This window comes from Maylandia zebra, linkage group LG17, assembly GCF_041146795.1.
Source record: "Maylandia zebra isolate NMK-2024a linkage group LG17, Mzebra_GT3a, whole genome shotgun sequence".
NCBI classification, from domain to species: Eukaryota; Metazoa; Chordata; class Actinopteri; order Cichliformes; family Cichlidae; genus Maylandia; species Maylandia zebra.
This window is the reverse complement of record NC_135183.1, coordinates 37,986,393-38,006,840: the sequence shown is the minus strand read 5'-3', so window position 1 is coordinate 38,006,840 and position 20,448 is coordinate 37,986,393. Positions and strand designations below refer to the sequence as shown.

General features: G+C 41.3%; 1 protein-coding gene across 6 annotated transcripts in view; it reads left to right on the top strand.

The window, feature by feature from the left end:
- sgip1a (SH3GL interacting endocytic adaptor 1a) overlaps positions 1-20,448 on the top strand; it is an 84,339-nt gene that overhangs the window by 17,650 nt on the left and 46,241 nt on the right. For 3 of the 6 annotated variants that reach the window (XM_076876155.1, XM_076876154.1, XM_076876153.1), the window contains exon 3: positions 1,828-1,872. In XM_076876155.1, the coding sequence (XP_076732270.1) occupies positions 1,828-1,872 (45 nt within the window). Of the gene's footprint in view, positions 1-754; positions 856-969; positions 1,122-1,827; positions 1,873-20,448 lie in introns of those variants that run through there. The other 3 variants (XM_076876157.1, XM_076876158.1, XM_076876156.1) reach the window with 3 other exon arrangements.

Here is a 20,448-nt window from a genome sequence, read left to right as displayed (position 1 = left end):
TCTTTCGCTACTCAGGTTAAACATGATATATGAGTCACTTAGATAACTTAAAAATGTTATTGTTTGGCTTTTTTCAGTATTTTATTTGTTCCTGAGTAAATCGGTTTGGCTGAGATTAAAGTTATAGTTTTTACACAGCTGAATAAACGTCAAGCAGACAGCTGATTATCAGAAGTGTGAGATGCTCCAGAATATACTCTGGTGTCCTGTTATATTTTAGATAGCAAGGAGTTTATTAAACTTCACCGAAACAATCTGCAAATTTCATTAAAATTTAATAAACTATCATCTTGTCTTTATTTTTAGTTAGCACAGACCTTAAACACTTAAAGCTGTAAGCTAATGATAGTTATATAAGAGCAGATGCTGCTGATGCAATAAGCTGTACTTTTTACGTCCAGTGGATGCATGATCTGATTAGTTGACTAATCGCAAAAATAATCAGTGACTAGTCGACTATCAAAATAATCGTTTGTGGCAGCCCTAGTAAACACGTCTTTTCCAGACTTAAAGACCAATGGGTACAAATTACCCAGTGTCTGCATTTGTGGCTCATTGTTATTCTTTTCTTCCTTTTTCGCCCAGTAAAATCTCACCTTGCTGTTTGATTTGTCACATTTGCCCCCACCCCCCTTCACTCTCCACCCTCTCATAGAAAATTAATCAGCGCACACACACAAACACCAGCACACACCCCTCTCCGGAGGCTGGTCTGTCATCGGCTCTTCCTGTTTGTTGGCTGCAGCTGTAGCCTGCGTTGCCGTGACGTCGCACCGGTCGATTCTCATCCCAGTGCGGTGGGAAAGCACAGAGACAGAAAAAGGCAGCCAAATGAGACAGACTAGCAGAGAGACGGTAAGGTGGGAGGGAGCGGGGAGAGGAGCAGAGTGAAACTGCACCGATATTCCAAAGAGGGCGGGACACGGAGGCAGTTACTAGAGAATTAGGCGCTGTGCAGGACGGTGCAGGGCAAGGATTTTGCGCAGTAGTGACTTAATATAGAGCACGTTTTTATTTTTGTATCAACATGGGTTGTCACTTTACTCATACCCTCATTATTCTCTGTGTGACCAAAAAATAGATTCATGCCTGGGTACCTCAGCACACTGCACTGACATAAGGTAGGGTGAAGGGTAGCTGTGTAAGCATGTGTGTGTATGGTTACTCTGTTTGTGTGGCTTCTATATTTAAACCTCACATATCTGTTTGCTTCCTCGGATGCTCTACATGTAAACATGTAAATGCGCACAGTTATTTGTCAAGTAAGAGAGGTTACTAATGTAGCCTTCTCTCTTTGGGGACAGTGTCAGGAGATTCAAGCTGTAAGCCATGTGACTGCACAAAGAGCTGCAGGGATTGGCTAAGGTCATCTGTGACCTCAGCATACTGCCTCAGCCACCCCCCCTCCCCCCCTCCTCCAAACACACACACACACAACCCTCCCTCTAAATCTCTCCACCTCCTTCTCCCTTCCCTGCCTCTTTCATTTTTTTCCTCCAGTTTGCTTTTTCCCTACCTCTCAGCATCCTCGGCTGTGAAGGTTTGAGCCGCGGCAGCAATAGCAGCAGCAGCAGCATCCATGGCTCCAGCTCTGATCGACACCTAAGCCGTCCCCCACCCCTCCTCTCTCTCGCTCTATCTATCTCTCTGTCTCTCTCCCTCCTGAGCTAGTTGACAGGCGACGTCTGGGGGTGTTGGAGGTTCACAGTTAGCCAGGGCGTTAGCCACAAGCACACAGCTGTTCTGCTGCCATCAGTTCTACTGTGTTTTAGTAGCCAGGAGCTTCTTCTCTTCCCCCTCCCCTCACGACACCACCTTTCATTTCAGGCTCTTTGGAGATTGAGGAATGCAAATCTGCAACCATGATGGAAGGTAAGATCATTTTATTCTGTCTTTTTTATGCCACCCCATTTTTCTTTTGTAATTCAGGATAATCCTTAATGGCCTTGTTCTCGTGTGCTTCATCTCGTAGCAAGTGTATGAGGTATTTGAGGTTGAGATGTCAGAAGCTGTCCTTCTGTTTCGAGCACACGCATTTTGTTGACTTGCTTGTTATTCTTGGGAAAAGGGCACAGCCACTGAATATCTACAACAGAGGCACAATGGCGAAGCTAATTGAAGCGTGTGTACCTTTTTGTGTGTGTGTGTGTGTGTGTGTGTGTGCGCGCGCACGCATATGTCTGAGAACCCCCAGCCCCCCTTTTTCCCGCTTCCCATCGTAAAGGATTATTTGGATTTATTGTGCAGGAGGGCTTATGTACCCAGCTGGCTCACTTGTATAAATTTTCTTTGTATGGTGTGCTCTGAAACGGATGCACACGCTCACTGCACTGTATGACTTTGCCGTGCGTTCACACTACATGGCTGTTTAACCCAGCACTTGTATGTTTGCACGGGCAAGTGCACGCGTACATTCGAGCCTGCCGATGGCTGGACTGAGCCGTCTCTGTGGGATTAAGCATAGTGATGAAAAAGAGAATTCATCATTGTTTTAATGTCATGTCCCTTTAATTGGTGACATCATTAGGGGCAGGCCGGTGATGTAGGAATGAATCTCTGTAGCTCTGCAGCTGGCACGCGAAACCTTCTGTTTCATATGTCTTTGATTTCCTGGATTTGGTTTGGAAGTACAGTATATAATATATTCAGTGACCAGTTGTATGTTCTATGATCAAAAATGCAAAAGATTTGAAGTGTGTACATTTTAATTGTCTTAAGGTAGAAATTTTCCAAAAATTGTGGATAAATGCACGAGGAAAACCAGTTATTTTGGCTCTTTTGTTTTAATGTCGGATGACCTTAGGACAAGATGGAATTACCTCAGTGGCTGATGAGGACGAATCTTAGCATGCTGTCTGGTTTTATGTGTTTCTCTCTGTGTTTAAAAATAAGTGACAGCTATTGAGTCCTTTACGTTTGCTTTGTAGGCAGGTAATCCACACACGTTTACAGTAATTTGGACATTGGGATATGCTGTTCACCACGCCAGTCCCCTGATTTCTGATGGATTTGTAAGCTTGAGAGAAAATTTCAGTGTTTAAAGGTGTTGTTCTGAGTAAGTAATGGCTATTTGACCAAATGGCTTATCGCTTGACCTTAACTGTGTATTATCATGCTACTGTGTCATGAATAGGCTTACTGTCACTTACTGTCTCATGTGTCATTATACGATGAACTGTGTTGTAGGTTATGATTTATATAATGGCCATATGGCTCCACCCTTTCTGCCAGACCCTGCAATTCACTTGTAACACTGAGGCCTCTAACAATGATATCTAATAAGCTCATGCTGCTCATGCAGACGCAAATAACTCGTTTGTTTTTGAAACAAAAAAGGTAACCCTGGGTAACCTTTTCCTTCCTGTAGGCCGCAGCAGTATAATATGATTCCATGTTCAGTGTTGTACTAGGATACAGACTCGCAGTGACAGCACTGGGCAGTTGGACACTAATGGACTAAACTAGAATATGATGAGCTAATTTTTTAGTGTATTGTCCTGTCATAGATCACATAACTCTCTTGGGCCAAGTTATTGGGTAACCAAAAACTACAGACCATCTATAAACCACTTACCTTCCATCAGCATGGCTAGCACAGGCTTACCATGGACTAGTGAGAGCAGGATTACAGTCAGGTGTTAAAATTGGATGCTAATCCTTGTTAGCTCTGCTTTTTAAGGCCTGCATGCTTGGCCCTGAGTAACATACAGGGTAGAAGATGAGTAGTTACTTAAATGTAACCTAGAGAGAGAGGTACAGGCATTTGCTAACATGTTGCTAATAGCAGCTAAAGTTAGCTCCTCATAGCTGTTCTGAGAGATGGCTACTGTCTCAATCTAAAATACACATACATTGGTCTCATTAAACTGCTTACTTTTGTTTCATTTGCTAAGATAGGTAGTCACGCTGCACCTTTTAGAGAATGTTGTGCGTTTCCTTAGCTTGGTGGTCTGTTCATTGTTGGATGTTGTAGAATCAGGCCAGTTCTGAAGTGTTGTTTTGTCATCATCAGCTGCAGCAGCCATTATTCAGCTTGGCTGGAAAAGCTCAAACATAGACCAAACCGTTTCTCACTAGTGTTGTTTAAGAGACATCACAAGATGCATGTATCTCAGTTTTATTAATAAGATCCTCTGTTCGATCGTGGGAAGAGATCCTTCTGCGTGCATGGAGAGTTATCTGCTGTGGTGACCCATAAGGGAGCAGCTGAAAGTAGCTTTAGTTCTGCATGTACCGTACATTACCCGGGTCAGTCTTAACTTTCAGTTTTTAACAGTCGTTTGCAGTAAATGTCATTTGCTTTGCTGCTGTATGTTTTTGGATTAAGTTTCTGCTACAATAATTTTTATGTTCTATTTTGCTTCTGTGGACGTTTCATTTTATCCAGTTTTAAACTTTGCTGTTTTATGCTTGTAGTGTTACGGTCCAATAAAAAAAAAACAAAAAAAAAACTACTTTGATAAGTAGCCCTATTTTCAGATTTATGACACCACATTTCAGAGCTAATCCACCAGGTGTTTATTTTAAGAACAAGGAGAATGCTCTTGACTGATACAGGAACATTGAACAGAAACATTCAGTGTCACCATATTTGGATTTATATGGTTTTCACAGGACATTAAAGGTACATCCACACAGGAAGCGGTCTGTGGTGATTAGTGAAGTGAACTGTTCCCGAGTCAATTGGAATTATAGTAATATAATTTTTATATATATATATATATATATATATATATATAAAAAAAATAAATGAATAAGAGAGAGCGCAAAAGGTATGTCAGTATTGGTAGGGTTTTTTTTGTTAATTTCAAATGGCTGCAATAATTCCTGGCTTCATAAAGGTTGCAATCTTCAGTTTTTCTTGATTATAGGTTTTGAATCGACTCTATGATTACATTCAAGGATGTAGGGAGCTACTTAACTGGCTTGCGAGGTCATCAGTGGTGCTCTCCTGTGGTTTCAAATATCATCTCTTCAGCAGGAAAACATGTGAAGTGATTTATTGCATTTAGTCTTCTTACTGTGATCATTTGCATTTATGCTGCTCGTCTTCTCACCCATCACAAATTAATTATTCGACAAACATGTTTTTAAAAGTTTCCCCCATTGGACTTAGTTGAACCAGCTACAGTTTATTGAAATCATGTGTATCCGGTCTTTAAATGATGACGTGTGAACCTGCTTCCGGGCCCAAACTACTCTGCATTTATTAAGGCTGTTGTGTTTTTAACATGTTTTAATGCTTTGTATCTTGTTCTATTTAATCTGAAGGAGCCCCTAAAAACAGTCAGTGATCACTGTTGGTCTCTGTTTTTATTACACTATTAATTTTAAAGCTGAGGTTTTAAACTGTTACAATGTAACTCCAGCCCAGCCCATGCAGCAGTATCTTAATGACTAACCTCGTATTGTGGATGGATTATCTCAGTTGTTCTCCTGACTGAGGTTTGGTCCGTTTACAGCATCCTGCCATGCGATTACATTTGTCCCTAACCATCAGGAACCCTCACGTTAACTTTTATCGAGTGGAAAAAAGTTAGCGTTCATCCTCCAGCTTCACTGTGTTTATGTCATGCTAACAGGAAGTGACAGCAGAGCTGTACATTTTAGTTTTTCAGAAATCTCTCAGTCAGAACATGCTATATCATGTTTAGGTGGGAACTAGCGAGCTAACTTCCTGCTTTCTTCTAACTCTGTTGAATTTAATAAATTCTGTTTTCATGGATGCCTGGATTTTAAACTTCATTGTTACACCTGGTAAAGCAGCAACGCTGATGATTTTATTAAAGATGAAAGAATTTAGACAGTTTGCGGCATCTCTGAGAGTTATAGTGTTCACTTGACTTTGGGACCTGAATCGGAGTTTGGACCCGGAAACGGCTAATGACATCAGACTTAAAGACCGGATTATGCTTAGTGTTTTTAACCTTGCTGCTAACAACAGATCTAAAAACTGAGATACTTCGTATGGCAAGACTTTGAGGTAAATATAGGCCCACTGGATTTCCTTTGAAGTATTTTTCATATTTCTTATTTGAATTAGTAATACTCAAATATTACTAATTCAGGTGCTGTGGTAGCACACCAACAGTGAGAGGGCAAACACCCCCCAGGGAAGAAATGGGAGAGAGAAGAGGACGTCCAGTGAGAGCAGTGGGTTGTGAGGAATATGTAGTGGTTGATAAAGATCATCAGACGGGGAGAGCTGGAGATGAGGCAGATAACTTTATAAGCAATTAATAAAGGAAGTTCAGATTTGGATTATCTTGATGGTTATATGTATATACGTACACTTAACTTCTGTAGCCTTGGAGACGAGCTACAAATCAGACATGTATGTGCATCCGTGTCCGTGTTTGGTGCTCTGTGCATTACAACAGGGATCAGCTCCTATCTGTTGTTCTCTCTGATCAGTTGCATATTATGTTAAAAACCAAAGGGCTGATTAGAAGTGTCCGACCTTTCCTCTAGCGGTACTCTGGAGTCAAAACTTCCTTTATAAGGCAAACAGCACCAACATTTTTCCTCATCTACCCTAGAGCCAAAACATTTTGTGTTTCAGGCACTTACTCTTGTTTCACCTCTGCCCTAATTGTAAACTCTGTGCAGACTCTTGTGATATTTTCTGATCATGACAATGTTCAGAATGGAAAAACACTTATTTTTAATGACTGCGTGGTATTTCCTGTGGCACCACCATAAGGGATAAGTTCATGTTGCAGTCCGAGGACTGATAAGGATCGAAGATCAGCAAAATCAGTATGTTTTTGGTATTCTGTCAGAATCTTTACTACACTTAGCTGCAGTAATCATTTACTACCCTTAATACACGAAACTTGTACTGAACAATTTAGTCAGTCATAGACAGTAGGAAGCTTTAACCCTGGTTACCAGCATTTGGAATTAGACTGTCACAGGGAGGCATAGTATTTAGAGCTTGTGTGGCTGAAAGTTGGATAAACCCTTGATTTGAATGCAGGACAGCAGAGGACGGAGAGGAGCTCAAGACATATGGTGGCTTCCACTTCTTTATTGCTCTGTTTGTTATTTAAGGTTACAAGCAGCAAAATTTAAGAAACATTATTATTATTATTTGCTTAATTCATCATTTATTTGCAGTGTCACTTGTGCTTTTGGCATCTGCATTTTGTATTTTTAGGCTTTTGTGACATAAAATATATTTATTTATATTTAAAATGTTGCCTTTAAAGTTGCATAATAAAGATCGGATTCTGCTGTGCAAGCTCAGTTAAACTGATGCTGTTGAATTCAGGATTTTCTGTCATTTTCTCGGCCGAGGTGAAATGGTGAGGGGTTTTGCTCCTGGCTTGGCTGGAACAGTCTGTGATATAAATGTCATAAATACTTTATCGGTATGTAAAAAAAATATTTCATACACTATCATCTTACCGGGAGAAAGTTCAAACTGTTTAAAAATGAATATTGCTGATACGAAATAAAGAACACGTCAGTCACTCTGCCCATCTCTGTAGTCGCTCTTTTTCTGAGGATTCCCTGCCTGCGGGTACGATCGCTAGGAGGCAACGAGCAGCTCTCAGCCCGTGGTCAGGTTTAGGAGGATCTTTAAGGTTTAAAAAACCTGACAAATTAGAGAAGAGTTCAGTACCTGAGTTTCCTGTTTCTATGGCTGCACAATGCTGCGCATTCATTTGATAGTGGAAACTGCCAGTACAGGTCAGCGCTACTAATGATTGTGTTACTAGGAAAAAAAAGACAGTATAGATGTACAGTATTCGAGTGTCTGAACTCTCAGGGCATAAGCTCTGCAGTGACTCAAAAGAGCTAACATTCATCGCATACATGTTACTTTTTGCCAAAGAATGAGTGAATATCAGAATCAGAAACTTTATTAATCCCAGAAGGAAATTGAGTTGTCATAGCAGCAGATATACAACAAACATCACACACTCATATAAAGTGAGTGCAGAAACAGAGATACTGATAGATAAATATTAAGATAAACAGATAAATATCGAGAGAGGTATAAATATAAAAGGACAAGTGTGTGTGTGTGTGTGTGTGTGTGTGTACAACAGTGACATTGAGGTGTGACCAGCTCTGTTCCACATGTGTGGATCTGACCCAAGTGGATGAATCAAAGAGTCTGATGGCAGCAGAAGGAACGAGCTCCTGTAAGGTTCCCTCAGACGGTGAGGTTGAAGGAACCTGTTGCTCTTCAGATTGTCAGTGTGTCATGGAGGGTGGGAGTCATTGTCCATGGTTGCCAGCAGTCTGTCACTGATCTGGGGTCTCTTATGTCATAATTGCGCAAATTATCAGGTTCTGCAGTGAATATGTGAATAACTGAGTGGTTTGTAACAAGCAAAACACTGAGCACGTCTCCAAAATATTCCTGTGACTCACATATTTTAACAATTAGAGATAAAACTGCATGTAGCTTCAAAATGCATTTTTTAATAACTATGTGCTTGTTATTTATATTGTTACAGAACCATGAAGGACATTGTGATAAAACTAGTAGCTGCATGTTTGCTCTAGAAGACTTTTGTCCTACACTGGGTCCTACTCGAGACCCAAAGGAGTAATCTGGTGTCATTTGCCCAAACCATTAACCCATGTGGAACGATGCATTGGAACCAATGCAGAATTGTATCTTCCTTCTTCTTCTTGCAGCCAACTGACACATAAAGCTGCATGAACAGCTGCATAAAGGTAAATGGGAGAAACTTACTGTCATCCATGTTTGGCAGGAGAGTGAGGCACAAAATCTAGTGTAGCGCTCTTGACAGGTTGTCAATGTAGATTGTTCGATCTACTGCGCTATATAAATACAATTGAAGAAGAAGATGCATTTTAGTATTAAATAGTCCACAATGAGACAAAATCAGACAGAGACGAGAATGGGTCTGTGGTAATTTCCAACATGTTTCTCTAAAGAACGTATGGAGGTGATCGACTACTTCTGACGTTGGTTTGTACACTGGAGAAGTGACAAGTCTGAGTCACTGGCTTCTCCTAATAATAACAAAAGTGTGTGTGCATGTAGCACAGCATTAGATAACGCTGATATGAAAAACAAATGTTTGTGCATGTGTGGTCAGGTCATCACAATGTTTGTTTGCGTGCGTCTTCCTCAAAGTGTGGCAGACACAGAGGAAAGCTCTTTGTTGAATGTGTCACAGCAGAATGGGTCTATTGTGGCCGTGCTTTACAAGTCTGACAAAGACCCAAATGAACTTTCCCACAACAAAGACACACAGAGGCAGAAATTCAGGAGGGAAGGAGATGAAGTGCCAGCAGTTGAATTCATTTGCTTGTTCTTCTTCACACTTTTCGTATCACCATATTCATCGTAGACAAGAGCCCGTCCAAATTCTGTCTTGTTTTTGTTTGTTTTTTGTTTGCGCAGACACACCCTATCGCGTGCACACACGCATAGATGAGCTAATGTAATGATAACTGAGATTCAGAGCAAGGTAAACAGACGTGTTTGTCGTGGAGCGGCGGCTGGGGGAAGGCGAGGTTCTCATGTGACGTAATGAAGCAGTTTCTTTGAATGACGTGTTAAAGTCGGCTTGAGAAACGTCTTTTTCAGAAAGACTGTTGAGACTACATGATGTGTGTTTGCTAGCTAAAAAGGAAAGGCACTGCATGTAATTCAGCTGGTAATTTTTCAGTAATATTAATATTTAATGTTTTCCGGCTATAATTACATCTTATGTCCCAGTCGGCAGCGTAGTGGTTCTTTTAAACTGAGATGCTGCGCATTAAAAAACAAGCGTGGAGTATCACAGACTGTTACCGACTGACTAAAGATGCTGGTTTCAGCCTGACAGGCCCCACGCAGGGATCAGAGGAACCTTCTGTCAAAGCAGTAGGTGATTTGCTGTCAGAGACGTGTGGTCTAATTTAATCAGGGACTCTAGTTTCATCATAAAAAAAACAGCCTGGTCTTGTGATAACGCAACTGGCGTGTTTGTGTTGTGGTTTTGAATTTAGGTGAGAGCCGGTTGAATGTAGCTCAGAGGCCTGTGCTGGGTTTTCATGCGGCTGTGATGTTACTGAGCGAAGGTTTGAAGGTGAGTCAGAGGCTGTGCTCGTTTCAAAAGTGCTTTATCTTTATCGATGATCTAGAATCATTTATTAGCTACAAACGATGAATGCTAAAGTTACAAAGTAGCTCAAATCGGATGCCTTGCTGGATATTAAATGTGAAATATTTCATGTTAAAACTTTAGTAAGTTTACAAACTGGAGTTGTGATCAGTAGCAGAAGGCTGCTTGTTGTTTCATGTGATTGACATCAATTGCTGTGACACGCTAAATTAACTGAAATCTACAGACAGGATTTTTGCATCGACCCAGTGGACAACTTATGACTCAAAGCAACGAGGTTAACGAGCTCAGGGCAGAATAAAACGTTTTCAGTGAGACTGTATTGAACGTGCTCTGCTGTTGAGCCAAATACAAATGACAACAAGGTCTTTCATGTTTAATCCACAATAAATGAGGGAAAACTCTGTTTACATTAGCATATTTCATGCAGAGTAAAATGGATCAGCTCACGGAGCAATCCCAAGTAAGCAATCTGAGAAGACACATTAACATAGAGATGCACGGACAGAAGCTCTGCAAAAGCAAAAGGAGAATGAAGACGATGCTCTACAGCCATTTCAAGGAGGGAGCAGGCGAGCAAAATGAGCGGTGTAGATAGGAAAGATGATGTGAGTTAAAAATTCCAGGTAGGATGGTGTGAGAGGTGGAAAAAGGTGCGTTTAGTTGAGTCACTTTGTTTGCTTTTGTGTGACATTTGTGGCATTTCTGGAATTAGACCAGATTATATGATAAAGATGAACATAAGCACTTCATTTATTTATTTTCTTTAAATCTTCCGCTTTGGTTTGAAATCGCAGCTTCAGACATCCTCATTTCTGTCACGACTGTCTGGCTGTGAACAAATCCCCAGGGTTGCAGGAAACCCCTCCAGGAAGTTGGATGTATTTTGCTATATAATATTCATGTGTGTCTCTGTTCATCTCCCAGGTTGACTCTTACTGCGTGGCCCAATCTCCTTTTACTCTGCTTAATTAATAAATCAGCGTGACATAACGGTGCAGTTAAACGGATGCATTTGCGTATTCTTTGTTCGTGATTACCCGCTTACCCTGAGCATCTGTATCTACTTCAGTTAGTCATTTTCTGGGTTTCCCAGAATACCTTTCACCAGCCCCTAGAAAACCTCTATGTAGCAGTTTAATAAAGGTGGAAGTATTTTAGTGTGATCTCATAGTTTCAGATCCAACCACCCATGTTATTGATGGCTGCAAAGAAGAACTGAAATATGCTGCTTTTATACGTGTGTTAATTAGAAAAAGTGTTTTTGTTTTCATCCTTGTATCCATGGCGAATCCCCCCTTTCACCATGTCTGTTCTGTCTGGTTGCAGCGTTTCACGTGTTCCTATTGTGCGGCTACAAGCCAACGCAGTGTAAACAGATGTCTTTTTCAATCAGCAGAGGCTTGCACTAACACAGTAATGCAGAGATGCAGCTACAGGAAGAGATTAGCTTGATGCTGGCTTTGTTGAGAAATGTAGTGATGAGGGAAGGGTTGAAGGGTTTGGCTGTTGGAGAGCAACAGAGGGATTGAGGGCGATGGAAATGTGCAGCAGTGTCTCGTCAGCTGTGCGTGATATGTGCGACTTGTGAGCTGAGTGTGAGTCATTACATATTTGTAGTGCATTTACAGTTTATTGGGCTATAGGCCTGATTCATGTCCAGGCTTATACTAAAGATCTGGGGGGGGGGAATCCTTGATGTCCTCACTCGACCTGTCAAAAAGTTATTTTTATTCCCATGTATGGACTCTAAACTAAACTAACTCTAAGAACAAACTCCAAGTGTAAGAGGTAGATTACCCAAAACACACACAAACATACTGCAGGCAGTGAGATTTTCAGCAGCAGCAGGAGTAAAAACAAAAGCAGCTCCTGCAGGTGACTTAAACGTATAAACCTCGTATCTGTACGCAGGCAACATGGCAAAAAGTTGTTACTGCAGCCTGTGAAGCATTAGGACAATCCTTTACCGCATGACTTTTGGTACAGACTGTCCAAAAGATATTTCGTAGTGCTTGTAGAAAAACTCGGTGCTTCATTTTTTGTCGTCTTTATTCTTTATTTCTAATGTTAATTTGTTTGTTGAGACATTACACTCTGTAAATGTCAGTAACTTGTGAAAAATGTAATTATTCCTTTGACCAAACTGTACATGCAAACTGTATTTATTACTTATGATGTAAGTAAGGTGGCACAGAAAGCACACAATTAAAACTAGTGGTTTTGTTTGTTTGTTTTTATAGCTGAGGTACAAAAAGTAATGTAACCTGGAATAACATGTTTGAATTATTCATCAATCCCAGTAATCCCACAGTGCAAGTGAACTTCAAGCAGAAACAAAGCGACCTTTGCATCCATCTTTGTCTTTTAACTCTGAGGCCCCTGTGATGTCAACACAGCTCTTTGACCTCGCTGACCCCGGCTCTTCTGTTGTTGTTTTGTTTGTTTTTTAAATTTTTTATTAGGCATCACCTTTTAGCCAGCACTTTTCAGTACAAATATGTTGTGGAGTTCAGGAGACGAGCATTTCCTGTCCTCTGCTTTTTCTGTGCAGCACAGGTATGTGCGACTCTCATTTGCCACCTTTTCAAATCATCATTCAAACCCCTTGTTTTAACTCCATCGTGCATCTACTTTTATAGTTTATATTGTAAACAGGATCACTAAAGCTTAGCTGATATATCGAGGATGCACCCTGGACAGCTGACACGCACAGACTGAACCAGATACTCTCACTTTCATACCTGCTGATTTAGTTGAGTTAACCTTGGATGGAGCACCTGGAGCAAACCTGAACAAAAAGCTAGCTTGGATGTTTGAACACAAGCATGTGGCTGAGAGGTGGTTGCGCCCAATCATAGTTTATGCTATAAATGAAATGGGGGAAGAGAGTGAGTTAAAGCACTTGAATGTATGTACAAAAATGTAATTTTTCATTATATCGCTGACAATAAACACAGAAAGCCATCTCTATTTTCAGAGGCGATTGTGATCATTTGCCATACTCTATTCTGTGCTGTGCTCCCGGTATCTGCAAGTCCAGCGACGTTGTGGGTACGGAGCTTGACGGCAGAAGTAGAAAGGTGGGATCAGTAAAGTATTCTGATCTGAAACTACTTTTTAATTTAGCCATATCAAGCTCATAGGTTTATCAAAGTGTACACAATCTGCTTGTTGACATATCAACCCTGCTTCCTGGTCCAAGCTCTTACTGCTTTTAAAACGTGTTGCAATGCTTTAGGTCATCTTTTATTAATGATAAACAAGCCCCGACAAACAATTGGTCATCGTCAGCCTTGCTGGCTTTTTATTTGGACTATTTAAGTACAGCATGTGTTTAAGCTCATTTTTAAAACCTCACAGTGTAAGTACAGCCCATGGGCTCACAGTCTGGCAGAAATCTGAGGTCACCATCCTCCATCTTCACTGGGTTTAAGTGTTTCTATTATGTGAACCAACATTGCTGCTGTTTAGTTTTGTGCTAATGGTCGGTAATACTGAAAAATGGCAGGATTACATTCTTCTTATTAGGCTTTTTGTGTCACTGTTTAAGGTTTGGTCAGTTGTCCGAAAATGTGAATGACAACTTCTTTGTTGGGAATTTTATTTTTATTGAAACGTAGTATATTTGATTACAAGGTGGATGTAGAGAAGCCAGCAGATCTCACTGGCAGTAACTTTACACTGTGGTAGCACAAACCATAGAGAAATGTTCCTTTTGTTGTGAGGACCTTCCATCAAAAATAAAGGTAACCCATCAGGTCTTCAATTTCTGAGATGCTGGCGCCGCACAAAGACTCTGATTTTCTACACTTAGCTGAGAGTTTTAAAACTGAGCATTAGCAGCTAACACAGAGCTCTGCCCTACACTGATTGTTCTTTCCTTGTATCTGGCTGAGGCATTAGCTCATTGTGTGTTTGACGGCATGTCATGCTAATCAAACAAGGCAGCAGGAGTCCTTATGTGTTACACAGTAATGTAGAGAAGTAACAGGGGGGAGGAAAATGTGGTCAGGCTAATATAAACTGGGACATCAGTTATTGTTCACTTGTGCAAATGACACACTTTAGTTTGTGTAAGTGAATGTTCCCGGTGTGTGTGTGTGTGTGTGTTTGTGAGATAGAGATGATAAATGATGTTGATGAGATGGTCCATCTGCCAGTCATAGCCCAGGAGCTCAGATGGATGACTCACAGCAGATAGGATTTCATTAGCAGACGTCAGGCCAGTCTGCAGAATAGAGGAGTCATTGATTTTCACCGTATCAGCAGAGAGAGGGACAGAAGGGGAGAAAAGGAGACTTTGGGTTTGGAGGACTGCAGCTGAGAGAAAACTCAGTGAAAGTGAACCACACAAAGCACCTGTCATCTGCAGTGCCGCTGTAAGATGCTGCTGAAAGAAGGGTTGTTTGTGTCTATAATGAAAGATGGGCGCAATGGACTTTTTATATTGTGTTTTTCTCTGGGCCATTTTTATGCAAATATCATTGAGACTCATCAGTGGAGGAAGAAGAGGGACTGAGAACGACGTTCGCGTGGAGGATGCACTCTGTAAGTCCAGCAAATGTAGATCTTAAATGCAAATGTGGCAAAGCTTTCACCCTCGTGGCAGTCCGTCACAGTTTCCTACAATCAGGGATTTTGCGTAGCGCCGACGTTACATTCTTGTTTTTCGTTCTTGATTGCGAGGCATCGAGTTCAGTTTTATTTCATTCATCAGACCCTCATTCGATTTTGTTCTAAAAGTCAAATTTTATATGTGACAAACTGATAAAAGGGAAAAACAGAGAGCGATAGAACAAAAAACAAAGTATTCTCTCTGGTTTGTGCCGCTAAAGAAGGGTGGATAAACCAAAGTCAGGATGTGCAGTCCTTTTCATTATACCAGACTAGTCTCTCCAACATTCATTTCTTTAACAACTTCATTGTTGAAAGACTCGGATCCATATATAACAAATGGCCGAGGCAGATCCACTCTGGTGGAACAAATTAAAGGGTTGGCAAAGGAAGTGACTCCTTCACTGTTTGCCTCGTGTTAACCTCTGTCTATAATTTCTGACAGCTATGCAGTGACAGGGAAACGTCTTGGTCCCGTTTCCTGTGATCAAAGATCGGGCTGCCCAACTCAGTTTTTGAATTTGAGCAGAATATGTCATCTTTAAACGTCAGTAAATGCAAACACAGCATGTACCAAGTGCTTCCTCCCAGAATCACAAGGTTTTCTTTGCTGTTTTTCTCCTCCTGCAAGTCACGAGGCTCTGAGCAAATACTTTGTTACTATTTGAGAACATCAGCATCACTTTTAGTGCCTTGTGTCTGCGATAGAAGTGTTTTATATTATTATGATAAGATTAATTTGATGTAAAATATACTTTTCTGTATTTTTATAATTAAAAAAATAATTCGTCTTCGTCTTCTTCGTCTTCCAGTATAGTGCAATCCCAAGTTACTTTCTAAATGTAATCGTGCAACGTGTTAATTTAGTCACTCAGCTTCTCAGCGCCCGCAGGCCATCTCATAATCATCTCTGAGATTGCCTTCCTCAGTAAAATATTTAGTCGTTGTGTCTTTATTTCATTTCATTGACCTAAAATTGAAACTCTTACAGAACACGTGCATTAAGATAAGATAAGATAAGATAACCTTTATTAGTCCCACACGTGGGAAATTTGTTTTGTCACAGCAGGAAGTGGACAGTGCAAAAGTTATGACGCAAAAATTAGAATACAATAAGAATAAATACAGTACACAGCTGTACAGAATAGAATAAAATAATATACTATATACAGTAGAATAAAATAGAATAAAAATATACAATAAGATAAAAATAGAATACGAATGCTATATACAACTGAGTAAAAATACAACGATGCCAGAAAAGATTATTGCACTTAGTGTTATTGCACATGTGTGGATGTGTGTGTTTGTTCAGTTAAAGTCTTTATTATGGAGTCTGACAGCAGTGGGGAGGAAAGACCTGCGAAATCTCTCCGTCCCACACCGTGGGTGCCGCAGTCTCCCACTGAAGGAGCTGCTCAGTGCTGTCACAGTCTGCTGCATGGGGTGGGAGATGTTGTCCATCAGGGATGACAGCTTAGCCGCCGTTCTCCTGTCACTCACCACCTCCACTGGGTCCAGAGGGCATCCTAGAACAGAGCTGGCCCTTCGGATCACCCTGTTCAGTCTCTTCCTGTCCCCAGCAGAGATGCTGCCGCCCCAGCAGACCACACCATAAAAGATAGCAGAAGCAACAACAGAGTCATAGAAGGTCTTCAGGAGTGGGCCCTCCACCCCAAACGACCTGAGTCTCCGCAGCAGGTACAACCTGCTCTGCCCTTTCCTGTAGAGGGCGTCTGAGTTATGAGTCCAGTCCAGTCTGTTGTTCAGATGAACACCAAGGTACCTGTAGCTGTCCACAGCCTCAATGTCCATACCCTGGATGTTCAGTGGTTGCAGTGGAGAATGCTTGTGCCTGCGGAAGTCTACCACCAGCTCCTTGGTTTTACTGGCGTTGATCTGGAGGTAGTTCAGCTGGCACCAGTCCACAAAGTCTTGGGTCAGTCCTCTGTACTCCTTGTCGTCCCCATCAGTGATGAGGCCGACTATTGCAGAGTCATCAGAGAACTTCTGCAGGAAGCACTGGGTGGAATTGTGGGAGAAGTCTGCAGTGTAGATGGTGAAGAGGAACGGAGCCAGAACCGTTCCCTGTGGGGCCCCCGTACTGCAGACGACCCTGTCCGACACACAGCCCTGAGTCCTCACATACTGTGGTCGGTCGGTGAGGTAGTCCAAAATCCAAAAACATTGTATATGTTCTTTTTAATCACAGGAGAGGGGATAATCCATCTCTGCCCAGCACTTTTTAAACTCTCTGAGAGCACATCAGTGCAAACTGTTCTGCATCTGTGTATGATCCATCTGCACATTCAGCAGGTCGAATGCATTCGATGTTAACTTGGCCTCTTTCTATCTCCATTACTTAAGTGCTGCAGTTATCGCAGGATTCTCTCCTGAAATGGCCCTTTGTTGGTTTAGAAGTAGCAGCTGGTTACATAACATGGAATCACTGCTTTTTGGAAAACCTGTTTACAGCATCGTGTGCTCGATGTTTGCAGCACATATTGACGAATAAAAACACAAAATGATTGAGGAATATCACAGAAAAGGTCCCAAATCTTTAGGATTATGAAAGAAATGAGAATTGTTCTACGTTTTGCCTGTTTTCTTCAATCATTATTATTATTTGTGCATTTCTTTTTTTTGCTGGGTATTTACAAAGTAGGTGCAGTGTGTATGTGTAGCTTGAGTCAACTTGTGGGTTATATAAGCTTTTCCATAACTCCGGGTTGCTGGGCGTTAGTGACGCTGGGAATGATGGTCTGTTCCCTCAAAGTGTTTCCAGATCTTGTGGTTCATACTGGTTTCTCTCCTCTTGTTTTTTTCTTTCTCTCCTTACGTTACGGTTTCTTCCTCTGCCCAGCTTTTCTTTTTCGATACTCGTTTGTGTTTTCATGATTTTAATTTGAGGACCGTCACTGTGAAAACATGCTGTCAGAGGCTTTCCATCATTTTTTTTTTCTTTGTGAAACATAGACAGTCAGAAATTCTTTCGCCAACCAAAATCTGGCCAAACCTGTAATCTGGGTGTGAATAAGGGAGGGGTGGAAGCAGTGGTCTGCTGTAACCAGAGAGAACTGAGATTAGTGGAGGAACTAAGGCAAATGTAATCCGCAGGAATTTGGGCCGGCTTTTTAGGATCATGTCACAATAAGACGTACGAGAAGTAAAAGACAACACGGTGTGGCGCATTGACTCGACTCCTCTCGCCTGCGTTCTTTCTTCTCTCAGCCCCCCCCCCCCCCCCCCCCCCTCCCCCCCTATTGTCCTCATTTTCATAATTGTGAATCAACAAACAAAGTAATTTCCGGTCCTTCCCTCTGGGCACGCGGGAGGAGGACGTGACCAGGTTGCATCTGAGCCGCTGATATGTATCGACATTTTTTTGTTATCGAGCCTCATCTGGGTGAGACCACACACATGCAGCCTGGCAGTGAGCTGTGTGTGCAGAGCTGCTTGTGTGGAAAGCTTCTGATTGTGCGCAGATTTATAACCCGACCTGGGATCAGCTGCTCGTCGCTCTGATCGTTCCCGTCTTTCAGATGTTCCGACACCCTCGTGTCTTTCGCACCACCACCTCCTCCGTGGCTGGAAAATAGCTGAACTAACAGCAAATACTCAACATATCTAAACTTTAAACACAATATAAGAAAAAAACAGACAAACAACAAAATAAAACATTCATAAAGTGGTAATCAGATTTATTTTTTTATTTTCCCTGAATTTTTCTTGGTCCAAGACTTTTTAACTTGGGTTTTTCATTTTTGCATGATTTCATAAGCTTCATTAAAACACTCAGCTTCAGTTGTTACAAGCATCCAAGGCATAGACAGCATCACAGTTATTTAGCTACTTGTTATTTGATGATGTAGTAAAACACAGTACAATGGTAAGAAAAATGGGATTATGTCTCCTAACAAACGCTTACTTTGTGGCACCTGAATGTGAAACTGTGCTGAGGATCATAACGGACTTTCAGAGGACTTTGTGTAGCATGACAGGCTTTTTAACTGTCGTTAAATATGCACTTGATTTCATTTGCTCAAGTTTGGCAGTTTTACCATCAAAGCAATTAAGGTGGGCAAATAAACTTAATGTTCCAAGATCCTTATTTTTGCTTGGATGGTTTTCTTGGACTGAAGCCGAGCTCACGGACTGTCGACGTGCCAAAAACTGCACCGCAGCGCCGTGTATTTCCCCTGAACTCAGTTTGTTCTGCTACTCCGTTTTCTCTATAATGTGAAAAATATGAACACTCCTGTGCCAACCGACACGATGACACATTGTGAAGGATTTACTGTGAATTAGCTTCACAAAGGAAACGATGGTAATGCAGCCATGTCAGATTGCACTACACAGCACAGGGGTAAGCCTTTACATGCGCTTATCATTGAAGTGCTTCAGTACATGGGATGCACCGCTTAAGCTTGAAAAAACAAGAACAAACGAGCGAAAGATCACAGGTTGTGTTTGAGCCAAGTGTCTAATTTGTCAGTTTCCAGTGTTGCTCCCTTAACATCTAAACAAATACTGATTGACCTGTCATTGATGACCAGACTTGCTCCTGTTAGTTTGCTAGTATTACTTTCCTACTTTCCCCATATAAAAAGATTAAGTGTGTGTGTGTGTGTGTGTGTGTGTGTGTGTGTGTGTGTGTTTCAGCGTGTAATAGAATACATAAGGAAGATTTTAGCTATATTTCCACGACTAACTTCACAGTATTTTTGTAATGAGCATGTGTGTTGATTCTCAATTACATTTTTTATTCTTAATCATTATTAGCAGAATCACGATGGCCTCCTAGGCCTGTTTTATCTCGATCAAGGCTGTGGGTGCATCGCAAACGTTTTCTCACCACAGTCTCGATCCTTTCTCCTCCCTCGTCCTCCTGCTCTTCATCCTCCTTCTTAATACTGCCGAGTTCAAACTCTGTGCAAACACCGATCTCGTGGTTTTGAGAAGAAAAAATAACATCCTCTCATCAGTGAATCACGCTTCATTGTACACCCACACTGTCTTGTGCCTCATGGCTCAGCTGCTTTGAGTCACTGTATTTGATATTAAAATGAAGCCAAGACAAGAATCTCTGGATAGTTGGGCCCAGAGAGCACTTTATGTATTTATCACAATCTCAGAACAGATTCTGTGAATCAAGGTAGCTCACAGTGAGCAACGGCTGTCTTTGTAATAAGACGGGAGGTTGAATCGTGTGCTGAGAGCTTGTTTAAATAAAAAAAAAAAGAAAAGAAAATGCTCGAGCAGCTATAAAGCAAAGTTGGTTCTTTTGTTTGTTTTTTATTTTGCTCCTTCTTTTCTTATCTTCTTACGACAAAGATGGTGGCACTTAGTGGCACACAAGATTAGTTTCCTCTAAATATTTTTTTCCTGAACGACTTTCAGCTTTGCTTAGAGTTACTGTCACCTTGAAGTGAGGTGCTTGCACGTGCTGGTTTTTTGCAAATTGTGCAAAATAATATTTCTTTTCCTTTTTCCTGCAGTTTGTAAAAATGAGTGCATCTCAAAAATGAAACTATGAAGACACTCGAAATAAATTTCCTGTGGTTGGAAACTATTTTATCTAACGTCAAAGGAGCTTGCAAAGAAAAGTGTCTGGACTTCTTTAAGTTGCTTGAAGACGTTTCACCTCTCATCCGAGAAGCTTCTTCAGTTCTGGATTTAAATCCAGTGGGAGTATCCCCCCACAGAGGGACAAAAGGACCCCCTGATGATCCTC